The sequence below is a fragment of the Oncorhynchus clarkii genome, chromosome 9 (assembly GCF_045791955.1).
Source record: "Oncorhynchus clarkii lewisi isolate Uvic-CL-2024 chromosome 9, UVic_Ocla_1.0, whole genome shotgun sequence".
NCBI classification, from domain to species: Eukaryota; Metazoa; Chordata; class Actinopteri; order Salmoniformes; family Salmonidae; genus Oncorhynchus; species Oncorhynchus clarkii.
The window spans coordinates 53,564,019-53,576,876 of NC_092155.1; the positions used below are offsets into that span (position 1 = coordinate 53,564,019).

Genomic DNA, 12,858 nt, shown 5'->3' on the forward strand with positions numbered 1-12,858 from the left:
TCAAATTCAGGGACAAACCAGCTTAAACAAAAACCTAATACTGACAGTGGCTTCCATTGACTTTCTTTTTATAGATCTAAGACCTTGGTTTGCGCATTGGTTCTGGCCTCAGGCTAATAAGTGAATTCAGAAGAATCCTATAAAATTGTGCTCTTTAGTGTAAAATTATATGGATTTATATAGAATGCTTTGCTTATTTCTTGGAGGTAACTTTCCTATGCATGTTCTAGTGCTGGAACACTCTTTTGCAGATGTTACCATCAGGAGTAACCTCTGCGGAGAGCTCTCATATTTTGAAATGGGGAAATATTTTATACATTATCTACAAAATTGTACTTAGAAAATGTACGATCAGGTAGGCCAATATCATTCCCAATGTTGCATATTGATATTAAAAGTAAACGTAAAGCATGACTATCATGATTAGATACAGAATATGAACAGAAAAAAAAGGACAGGTGTTGATCTGATTTGTTGTGTACTATTTCCTCTTCATAATTGACGATATGGGCACTTGAAAGCGGGATCCCAAACATGCTACAAAGGCATGCAAAAAAAGGCACACACATTTTGGTAGCCTTTCCCCATTCGAGGTCCACGTGAAAGAAGATTTAGAGTTGGTTTTAGAGTTGCTCTAGTGTTAGCAGTGGTTGAGAGGACAAAAGTAGTCTTGCAGTTTTATTGGAAAGCCAGTAGAGAGGACAGACAGAAGTGAGGTTAAGTGTTAATGCATCCACTTCACGGAAGACGTTAGTTGGAAGAAAATGCAGTTTCTCATTTTGGTAGACAAAGTACATTACAGATCACAACCAGAGAGAACAGGAAGTTGATGACTGTATCTGCGACTAGAGACATTGGTTGGAAATAGGTGTACAAATACGTGTATGCAGTAAGAGTCTGAATATCATACGTTTGTAGTTATGCTCATCAAACCACCAGAGAATTAAAGTATTTTTAGTGATTCGTTGATTAAAACCCGAGCACTGATAATTCAGTTGAGTTATGCCCTCAGTGTGCTTTACAAAAGGCACAGGTGAGGCTAGCATAAGGAATGACAAAAGAAGTCAATGAGAAACCACATTGTCGCTAGCCTTCAAAAAGTACTACAGCAGGACTCTTGGTTATCACAATGCATTGTACATATCAGCAACTGCATTGAAGAGCGTAGAAACTCAACACAAAACAGCAAAAAACTAGAATAGAAGTCTAAACCAAGACATTCCACAGTAGCCACATCGTTGACCAGTTTAACTGTATATCTCTGCAACTTAGCCTGGGAAAGGAAGTGAAGAAAACATGCTACAAAACATGAACCATGCAAAAGCAGTAAAACGTTACCAAAGCTAGATCACTGGCAATTGTACTGTAATTTTGTTGAGCCAATGAGCTGGTACTTGATTAATTCAATTAATTTGAATTGAGGTCATAATAAAAAATAATACAAAGCCAACAATTAATTTACAAAAATTCTGTTTTGCAAGGTTCAGTTCAAACCTAGAAGACACAAGAGTGAAAATAAGGATTTGGAACAGGGAAAAATGCTTTGCAATATAATTCTCTCTGAATCAAATTGTTTCAGCAAGTTGGTCGAAATCAGAAGTCAAGGGGCAAAGGCTTTGCTCTTCCTTATCTCAGACCAGATAGTGGATTCACACTCCCATGCAAGAGGAACAGACATGCTAAGTAAAAGTACGTGCTTCTCTCCTTCACTCACACACACGCACATACAATAGAAGTGTCTCAAAAGGTGTCAGCAGTGAGAAATTAGTGCTAGTCAGACTTCAACAGAGCAAGCGGGGAAAATAATGTCTAATGACAAAACTAGCTATCAAAATGAACTATCCACAAGGTTATTATAGGAAAACCATGCTATAACTTTGTATCCTGTAGCATATTTCATTTAATCTCAACACAAAAACAAAACTATCAGGTATTTTGTGGCCCCCCCACAAAAAAAACTGAATTAATCTACAGGTTATAGAGAAGTTAATTTGCTAAAAGTTTCACGGCTTACCAGTCTCTGCTGTTCCAGAAGTTGGTCTGCCTCCTCTTTCTCTTTTTTGTACAAGATCTCCATCTCAGTCAATCTAGAATGAATGAAACACACAAATTAAATCCTATTGTATACACAATTATTCAAAAACATGCTTCGCCATTGAACAAAGTATAGGCCTCAAACTCTGTGAGTGGAAGCTATCCACCTCTCAAAGTCCCCCCTTCTAAAGACACAATCCTGTCTCTGCGTTTCAGCTCAACGGCAGTTCTGCCGCGTGGTTTGGTACAAATACAAGGGATGGGGCTAGTTAGGGAAACGTAATCACTCAAAGTCATAGACTAAGCTAAGTATACCAGGACTGACAGTCCATGAGATCAACATGACTGTATTCGGTCCTGTACATACCTTTTCTCCATCTCTTGCTTCATGTCGATGCCCTGCTTCTCCAGCAGCTCTCTCTGGGCAAAGGTCCAGTCCACTGGCTCTACTGGGGTCTCTGCTGTTGGGGTCTCCTTCTCCTTCTCCTCCTTCTCGGCCCTCGCCTGCTCCGGATGGTTGAACCGAAACACATGGTTCTTTCCCATGATGATACGGTTTCCTGTGACAAGAGGGAGTGCGCAAGGTCGAAACAAAACAGGCATTGAGCTCAAAAGACAAGTAGTAAGAGATTCAATAATTCTTGTCATTAAATAGCAATTCACGTCAACACCTTCTCCAGTCTATTTCTATCAGTGGAGAGAAGATGTCAATGTGAAGATCCTTCACTTTACATGCAAATGAAGAGAGAACATTCCTGAAAACGCTTCATGAAATACAACTGCATGCAGCTGTGGGGAATACACACCTGAGCGAAGCTGCACTGACGCTCCAACTCGCTTGCCGTTGACATAGGTCTCCGATCCCTCACAAGGCACCATCAGGACAACCACTGGAGCCAGAAAAACATCAATACAGCAAACAGTATTAATCCCTATACCAACAAATCTGAATAATGTTTCTAATATGAATGCCTGACTCTGCCCAAATTCTACACAAACACAACACAAGACAAATGAGGTACAAATTATAGGTACAGTATATTGACAGTTGGTTGGGCCTGGTGAGGAAATGGCGGCCTCTTCTTTACAAGGTGCTTCAGTGATCCATGGTGTTTATTTATTTTAGCAGACAACCATTTGTAAACATACAGAAGTATCATTTGCCAGAAGAATTGACTGAAACTGAGGTGTAATGTCCATCTTCTGGCCACAAACATTTTCTAAACCTCCTCATGCAGCCACACTTGAGCCCATGCAGACACTTGGCAGCACGACGCTTCACTGATTCACAGTGACAAAGCCCCACATGGTTTTTCTCACCGTCTCCATTGGCGTTCCGCTCGCTGCGGAAGATGCAGTGCTCCTCTTTGATGTGGGCTCCGCTCAGAACGATGTCCTGCCGTCTCTCAGTGTCCGCCTGGCCCACCCTGTCGGCACAAGTGAGGGAGGACATTTTGTGACTGAGTGTCAGAGCAGGCGACCATTTTAACTAGCAGGTGACAACCAAAAGCTATGGCTTAAAATGTTTGCTTATAACAGGGTTTTACCTCCTCTGAGGTGCTTCATGTCATTTCATCTAGGCTCCTGTTACTCATTATTGTTACCTCAGGTACTGAGGTAACTTAATACTTTATAGGAAGACTACTGTGTGGGAAAGGAGAGTCAGAGGTAAGCGATTTGATTCGAGACAAATCAAATACGCTGGTGACCAAAGGCAGATGACAAGCCACCTTTCAGGCCAAACATAGGGGGGGGGAACTGGAAAAGTTAGATGTGAGAGAACTAAAAAATCTTTGATTAAAATCTTTTGCAGTAGCTTCTACACAGCATTCCACTGTGAAGCTTCCGTGCTCCTCTGGCTCCGGGGTGAAGTTTATCCTAGGATCAGCTTCCCCTCCCAAAACACCTTAACCATTGATGGGAAAAATGCAAAAGTGACCCAAGATCAGTGTCTATGGGGCAACTTCTCCCTACTGTGTTCCGCTGAGTTACCTTGTGATTCCGTCTTTGATGTAATACAGCAGACATTCTGACATCAGTGGGTCCTCGTTCAGGTTGACCAGGTGAGGGGTCTAGTGAGACGGAGAGTTGAGTGGAGTTCAAGAGTAAGACACTGTTCACATACAGTACTTGCACCAGTAATACGTGTGAATCAGAAAAATTCAGGAAATCACATTTCATAGGTATATTAAGATCACATCTGCATGATTGATACAAATTAATTCATGAATACCCCTTTATGAAAGTCGAATGAAAAAGGCATTGTCAATAACATACTCATGAGTTCTAAAGTCTAGTTTCATGATATACACCAGACCTGGGCTCAAACGTTTTTCTTCTTCTCTTCTTTCAAATCATTTTGATGCGTTTGATTGTGCCTGCCTGAAGTGCTGGATGTGAGGAATTTTCACTTTTAGGCCTAGTACATTGTGCCAGGCAAGCTCAATCAAGCGTAGTTATTGAGCTTGTTTTTGAAAGAAAATGACAACTCTTTGAACCTTTGTCTGGTAGACACCACTAGAAACACATCAATGCTACAGTAAGCATCACTGAGCCACCAACCTTCTTGGGGGAAAATACCCCATTAGCAAGCAAGTCAGCATACAAGGCCTCACAAGGCCTCTCTACGAAAAGCTAACCAATGGAGAGGCAGCAGGTGAAAATGAGAGAAAGTGGACGGAGGAAAGAAATTAGTGAAATGAGGGAAAACAAAACTAGCAGTGAAGGAGGGTTTAAAGTCCTAGGAGAAGGGGGAGCTTCAAAGTCATAAGAGGGGATTTTCTGATATCAAATAAATTTGCTTCAATGGGCAGTCGCGTTCGTTACAGCCGATGTGGCGGAGATGACTAATCTAATCTCCCTCTCAATCGTGACTCCACTGACGAGAGCACTTGTTGTTCTTTTCATTCCTGACTTGTGAAAGCTGCCTGCCTGTGCGGGGGAGATAGGTGGTAGGAGGGAGAAAGGGAGGGGGGAGTGCAGAGGTGTACAGTCAGATTCTTCAACCACTACTCAATAAGCCCCGTCTGTCTCTATAGCGTCAATCGGTTTGCGGAGCTGACGGATTGAGTTAGGCCTGGACGACTGACAATTTAGTCCTCTTCACAGAGATGACGTGGATAGGGCTGTGATTTCAACATGTCTGTCAGGCAAAGAAGGCTTCCCCATGCAAAGAGCTAACAGACTGAATGGACCTTCTGTTAAGGCTGTGGCTGTATGAGCATCTATCATGGGTGGATTCTTTCAGTGAAATGGAACGAACAGAGCCGACCATTCCCTATTCTACATGACTCATGACAGACAATCATAACTGTTCTATACAATACATTTCTACCTGAATGTTCTACAACCTCGTAAACAGACCACTGATACAGTATGACAGCTGCTAGTAAACTCTACTAGCAATACTATGGCCACATTCTAGAAAGCGGTTTTCAAGGTTATTATACAAATACATCACCGTGGTGTAGATCAATAAATAATACTTCTCTTCAAATCAAATAATGCTCGAATACAATAGCAGTACATGTGTGATCTTGCTGAGGAGGATACAAGGCCACAGCCATTTTGATTCATTACTAAGCTCTAGAAATGCTAAACCTGGGTCACTCTCTACGGGGTGTGTCAGGGGCTATCGTTTGGATTATCTAGCAGGGGAGCGGTAGAAATCAATATGTAGATTTGATTTCACAAACCTGTTTAGTTGAAAAACAATCAAAGTCCTCGTCAAACAAGGACTTGGGCCTTTCAGGGCCCATCTAAACATTACCATATGGAGGAAGCAGATAAGAAGGGAATGGGGGAAAAAAAAGAATGAAAATAAAGGAATGTATGGAAGAGCAAGTGAGAGCTGAGGGATGGCTCTGGAAAGAAATGACACGCAAATGGAAAGCAGCAACAATGGGAAAACGGTAGTGTAGTACTAGAGACAGTGGCCGAACACCCATACTTGCATTCTAAATATTAGGCATTTTATGTATGCGGACAATTTAAAGTTTTATAGTATGTTAAACTTCGAAACTCAGGTATGCTTTAAATGCCAGGATGCTATACTCATTTCGGCCTTTCACCTAGTAGAATTGGCTGCACACTGTTGAGGAAGAGATCAGTCTCTCTACACGCACATGTGTTTGACAACAGCTGATAATGAGACAAGGGGATGCGCTGTACCCAAATTAACAAATAGCGGGAATCAACGCAATTGCACTTGAAATGATGCATTCTCAGGATGGGTGAGCCTAGTATGTTGATATTTGTTGCTTACTGCATTCATTTTTACTAAACAGTACGGAGTACGATTATTACACAGTAAGTAGTTTTAGTAAGTAGTAGGCAAGACAGATTTCGGACACGCCAGTATCGCTGTGTGTTAAATAGATGGTAATCTCTATCCTGAAATGTCTAACAGGTCTGCTGCTGGGTTGTGGTCAATTCCATTAAAATTCCAGTAAATTCAGAAAGTAAACTAAATTCAACATTTTCGTAATTGAAAAGAACTGGAATTTCAGTACACTTCCTGAAATAACTGGAATTGACACTGCCTGCTACACTAGACGCGAGACGCCCCCATTGATTTCAATGAAACATGCGCTCTGGTTCTATTTTTAAGAATTTGACTCGCGGCTCAAACCAAGAACACTAGATGGAGTGGCTTGCGCTCTGCTCACGCTGGTGTAGCAAGTAAAAAACCTACTGCTTTTGTAATGCCCCGGTATGGCACATATCCTTTTACCTTTTTAGGAGAGAAGACCCCGAGAGTGCCGCCATCCTCACGGATAGCCACGCCCATCTCTGCCAGCAGGGCTTCCCTAGAGGAGAGGAGAGAGTGGAGGGTGATGTTATAAACACATATTCCCTAGAGGAGAGGAGAGAGTGGAGGGTGATGTTATAAACATCTTCCCTAGAGGAGAGGAGAGAGTGGAGGGTGATGTTATAAACACATCTTCCCTAGAGGAGAGGAGAGAGTGGAGGGTGATGTTATAAACACATCTTCCCTAGAGGAGAGGAGAGAGTGGAGGGTGATGTTATAAACACATCTTCCCTAGAGGAGAGAGTGATGTTAGAAACACATCTTCCCTAGAGGAGAGAGTGGAGGGTAATGTTAGAAACACATCTTCCCTAGAGGAGAGGAGAGAGTGATGTTAGAAACACATCTTCCCAGAGGAGAGAGGGGAGGGGTGATGTTATAAACACATCTTCCCTAGAGGAGAGAGTGATGTTAGAAACACATCTTCCCTAGAGGAGTGAGTGATGTTAGAAACACATCTTCCCTAGAGGAGAGAGTGATGTTAGAAACACATCTTCCCTAGAGGAGAGAGTGATGTTAGAAACACATCTTCCCTAGAGGAGAGGAGAGAGTGATGTTAGAAACACATCTTCCCTAGAGGAGAGAGTGGAGGGTGATGTTAGAAACACATCTTCCCTAGAGGAGAGAGTGGAGGGTGATGTTAGAAACACATCTTCCCTAGAGGAGAGAGTGATGTTAGAAACACATCTTCCCTAGAGGAGAGAGTGATGTTAGAAACACATCTTCCCTAGAGGAGAGAGTGATGTTAGAAACATGTCCATGTGTCCCTTATTACATTGGTGGTGGGGCTGGTTACATTCTTTACAGTAGAATCTGAACTGAAAACGTTATCACCACCATGCAATAAATTGTCGCTAGAAATTTAAATTGGTGTTACTTTAAAGAGATAGAATGCGGCACTTGCAGGAAGATGCATACTGATCACACAATACATAGAGACATATAGGAATGTGTATTGGGTATGTCCTCAGTATAGGTCATTAAGTGTGTGGGTGCTAGTGTTCATCTTTACAAGGATACGCTTTGTGACAGCATTCTATCAACTAAAGTTGTCACGCAATGAAATACAAACCAAACAATTGTCTCCTCCTGACATACATCAGTGGATGAGCAAATTTGTATATATTCTGTCTTCCTTCCTGTCCCTTAAACATGCTTCTATTTTCAGGGGAAGAAAGAAAGGAAGAAAGAAGCACACTGAAAGGAGAGTGTGACAGATGGATAAGGTGAGAGGGAGACAGACGGAAAAGGCATATTTCAGAAGAAGGGTGGAGAATCGGGATACAGCCTTTCACTGAAAGTGTCCCATTTGAAAGGACAGACGAACAAAAAGGCATCATGGGGCTTTGACCCTCCACTGACCTCTCCATTCGTATTGCCTCGGTCTTCCGAAGCTTCTCCTCCCATGTCTCATTGAGCTCAGCAATGATTTTCTCAGATTCCTGAGGACAGATTGGGGAGTGGCAAGAAAAATAATACATGAAGCATACTGTTATTATTCAGTTAATCTAATATGATAAAATCACCTCCTTATTAGGTTCTATATCCTGAAGACCTTTACTCACAAAATCTTATGGTGAGAATATCAAGACTTAACTGGGGGTCAAGCCAAAACACCCAAAACCTGGGAATGTCATGTGCTCCCTAGTCCTGCCATTGTGTTATTCTCTCCTTGTTCATCCCTACTAGCACCACTGGCTTGCTCACGACCATCTGGCTCTAAAAGCAGGAAGTATGGCCATTAGCCAATAAATTCAACTCCATCCTTTGTCAAGGGTTAACACCCCTACCATCTGTTGTTCTGGATACAGACACTGTCCCTTGGCTCAAAATAAAAAGTCCATGCCTGCGTCCCAAAAGGCACCCTATTCCCTGAGAGTGCACTAGTTTTGACCAAGGCCCAAAAGGCTCTGATGAAAGGTTGTGCACTAAAAGGAATAGGGTGTCATTTGGGACGCATATACGGCTCATGGATGGGCCACTGGAAAGAGATTCAGCAGATTATGAACATCTTTTACAAAATGTTTTGTTTGAGGGAGGCATGTGAAATCAGCTAAATATATTCAGTTACACAATGCTTATGATAGATGAATCTCCTAAAGACACATGGCAACACTAAGTTCTATTATCAGTTGAATGTCAGACTAGGAGCAGACATATGATCCTGATGACCAATTTATTTCACTGTGCTAATATGAGCACGCAGTGTGCACTCAGGATATTTTCTGACGCTTTTTACGCTTAATGGCCACGAATACCAGATCTATTTTGGTCCTATTTCCTCCCCATCTGCGTCGGCGCCCGACGTCATTGGATGACAGACTGGCACCCCGGTAGCCATGGAAACTGCAGCTCGTAATGGCTGTATGTTGCCATCCTATGTGCTCCCTCATCAGCAGCGAACGAGGGTGAGAGAGGGAAAGCCAAGGGAAGATATAAAAGAACAGCTGAAAACTGATAGCTTGAGAGGAAGATATTAGTAAGAGGGCCGCTTTTCCAAAAGGGTCTTGATATCAAATGGACAGATCCATTGTTTAACAAAAATTGCTGCACTTTTCCAAGCTGAGTTTTCACACTAATGTTATATCCCTCCATGCATGTTTCTTACATCTTCAGAGGACTTCCATTTGAGGAAACAGACGAAGAACATGGGGAAATTCTGGAGTTCCTATCTTTTCATTTAAAAGCAGGAAAAGTTAGGGACTATATTGGTTTAGTTCCACTGTTTATTGCCTTACATAATTTATGGGTCTCATCCATTTCAATGCCATTTAATTATGGAATTTAAATGTAAAAAAAATATAAAAATGCAACATGTAAAGTGTTGGTTCCATGTTTCATGAGCTGAAATAAAAGATCCCATAAATTTTACAATAAATTGCACAAAAAAAATAAATTGCACAAAAAGCATATTTCAAATTTTGTGCACAAATTTGTTTACAACACCTCTTTACGAGATAATCCATCCACCTGACAGGTGTGGCATATCAATAAGCTGATTAAACAGCATGATCATTACACAGGTGGACCTTGTGCTGGGGACAACATAAGGCCACTCTAAAATGTGAAGTTGTCACACAACAATGCCACAAATGTCTCAAGTTTTAAGGGAGCGAGCAATTGGCATGTTGACTGCAGGAATGTCCACCAGAGTTGTTGCCAGAGAATTGATTTCTCTACCATAAGCCGCCTCCAACATCGTTTTAGAGAATTTGGCAGTACGTTCAACCGGCCTCACAACCGCAGACCAGAGCCATTGAAGAGCTGGGACAACAATCCACAGGCCACAATCAACAGCCTGATCAACTCTATGCGAAGGAGATGTCTGCATGCGGAAAATGGTGTTAACACCAGATACTGACTGGTTTTCTGATCCACGCTTCTAACTTTTTACTTAAAAGGTATCTATGACCAACAGATGCACATTTGTATTCCCAGTCATGTGAAATACATAGATTAGGACCCAATTAATCTATTTAAATTGACTAATTTCATAACATGAACTCTAACTCAGTAAAATAGTCCATTGGTATATCGCCCACCCAATTTACTTACCCCAGCCCCATACTGTTTTTATTTTATGTTCTTTTGCACACCAGTATCTCTACCTGCACATGTGCATCTGATCATTTATCACTCCAATGTCAATCTGCTAAATTGAAATTATTCACTCCTATGGCCTATTTATTGCCTACAACCTCATGCCTTTTGCACACAATGTATATAGATTATTTTTTTCTCTCTACTATGTTATTGACTTGTTTATTGTTTATTGTTTACTCCATGTGTAACTCTGTGTTGTTGTCTGTTCACACTGCTATGCTTTATCTTGGCCAGGTCGCAGTTGTAAATGAGAACTTGTTCTCAACTAGCCTACCTGGTTAAATAAAGGTGTTCTCAACTAGCCTACCTGGTTAAATAAAGGTGTTCTCAACTAGCCTACCTGGTTAAATAAAGGTGTTCTCAACTAGCCTAGCTGGTTAAATAAAGGTGTTCTCAACTAGCCTACCTGGTTAAATAAAGGTGTAGCCTACCTGGTTAAATAAAGGTGTTCTCAACTAGCCTACCTGGTTAAATAAAGGTGTTCTCAACTAGCCTACCTGGTTAAATAAAGGTGTTCTCAACTAGCCTACCTGGTCTCAAAACCTGGTTAAAAAGGTGTTCTCAACTAGCCTACCTGGTTAAATAAAGGTGTTCTCAACTAGCCTACCTGGTTAAATAAAGGTGTTCTCAACTAGCCTACCTGGTTAAATAAAGGTGTTCTCAACTAGCCTAGCTGGTTAAATAAAGGTGTTCTCAACTAGCCTACCTGGTTAAATAAAGGTGTTCTCAACTAGCCTAGCTGGTTAAATAAAGGTGTTCTCAACTAGCCTAGCTGGTTAAATAAAGGTGTTCTCAACTAGCCTACCTGGTTAAATAAAGGTGTTCTCAACTAGCCTACCTGGTTAAATAAAGGTGTTCTCAACTAGCCTAGCTGGTTAAATAAAGGTGTTCTCAACTAGCCTACCTGGTTAAATAAAGGTGTTCTCAACTAGCCTACCTGGTTAAATAAAGGTGTTCTCAACTAGCCTACCTGGTTAAATAAAGGTGTTCTCAACTAGCCTACCTGGTTAAATAAAGGTGTTCTCAACTAGCCTACCTGGTTAAATAAAGGTGTTCTCAACTAGCCTACCTGGTTAAATAAAGGTGTTCTCAACTAGCCTACCTGGTTAAATAAAGGTGTTCTCAACTAGCCTACCTGGTTAAATAAAGGTGTTCTCAACTAGCCTACCTGGTTAAATAAAGGTGTTCTCAACTAGCCTACCTGGTTAAATAAAGGTGTTCTCAACTAGCCTACCTGGTTAAATAAAGGTGTTCTCAACTAGCCTAGCTGGTTAAATAAAGGTGTTCTCAACTAGCCTACCTGGTTAAATAAAGGTGTTCTCAACTAGCCTAGCTGGTTAAATAAAGGTGTTCTCAACTAGCCTACCTGGTTAAATAAAGGTGTTCTCAACTAGCCTACCTGGTTAAATAAAGGTGTTCTCAACTAGCCTACCTGGTTAAATAAAGGTGTTCTCAACTAGCCTAGCTGGTTAAATAAAGGTGTTCTCAACTAGCCTAGCTGGTTAAATAAAGGTGTTCTCAACTAGCCTACCTGGTTAAATAAAGGTGTTCTCAACTAGCCTACCTGGTTAAATAAAGGTGTTCTCAACTAGCCTACCTGGTTAAATAAAGGTGTTCTCAACTAGCCTACCTGGTTAAATAAAGGTGTTCTCAACTAGCCTACCTGGTTAAATAAAGGTGTTCTCAACTAGCCTACCTGGTTAAATAAAGGTGTTCTCAACTAGCCTACCTGGTTAAATAAAGGTGTTCTCAACTAGCCTACCTGGTTAAATAAAGGTGTTCTCAACTAGCCTAGCTGGTTAAATAAAGGTGTTCTCAACTAGCCTACCTGGTTAAATAAAGGTGTTCTCAACTAGCCTAGCTGGTTAAATAAAGGTGTTCTCAACTAGCCTAGCTGGTTAAATAAAGGTGTTCTCAACTAGCCTAGCTGGTTAAATAAAGGTGTTCTCAACTAGCCTACCTGGTTAAATAAAGGTGTTCTCAACTAGCCTAGCTGGTTAAATAAAGGTGTTCTCAACTAGCCTACCTGGTTAAATAAAGGTGTTCTCAACTAGCCTACCTGGTTAAATAAAGGTGTTCTCAACTAGCCTACCTGGTTAAATAAAGGTGTTCTCAACTAGCCTACCTGGTTAAATAAAGGTGTTCTCAACTAGCCTACCTGGTTAAATAAAGGTGTTCTCAACTAGCCTACCTGGTTAAATAAAGGTGTTCTCAACTAGCCTACCTGGTTAAATAAAGGTGTTCTCAACTAGCCTAGCTGGTTAAATAAAGGTGTTCTCAACTAGCCTACCTGGTTAAATAAAGGTGTTCTCAACTAGCCTACCTGGTTAAATAAAGGTGTTCTCAACTAGCCTACCTGGTTAAATAAAGGTGTTCTCAACTAGCCTACCTGGTTAAATAAAGGTGTTCTCAAC

General features: G+C 41.3%; 1 protein-coding gene across 19 annotated transcripts in view; it reads right to left on the minus strand.

Annotated features, from left to right (window-relative positions):
• Positions 1 to 12,858, minus strand: part of LOC139416537 (kinesin family member 1B) — a 107,422-nt gene that overhangs the window by 41,662 nt on the left and 52,902 nt on the right. For all 19 annotated transcript variants that reach the window (XM_071165278.1, XM_071165276.1, XM_071165269.1 and 16 more), the window contains 7 exons: positions 8,204 to 8,283; positions 6,767 to 6,842; positions 4,027 to 4,106; positions 3,355 to 3,461; positions 2,841 to 2,924; positions 2,402 to 2,594; positions 2,015 to 2,087 (listed from right to left, as the gene is read on the minus strand). In XM_071165278.1, the coding sequence (XP_071021379.1) occupies positions 2,015 to 2,087; positions 2,402 to 2,594; positions 2,841 to 2,924; positions 3,355 to 3,461; positions 4,027 to 4,106; positions 6,767 to 6,842; positions 8,204 to 8,283 (693 nt within the window). The remainder of the gene's footprint in view (positions 1 to 2,014; positions 2,088 to 2,401; positions 2,595 to 2,840; positions 2,925 to 3,354; positions 3,462 to 4,026; positions 4,107 to 6,766; positions 6,843 to 8,203; positions 8,284 to 12,858) is intronic.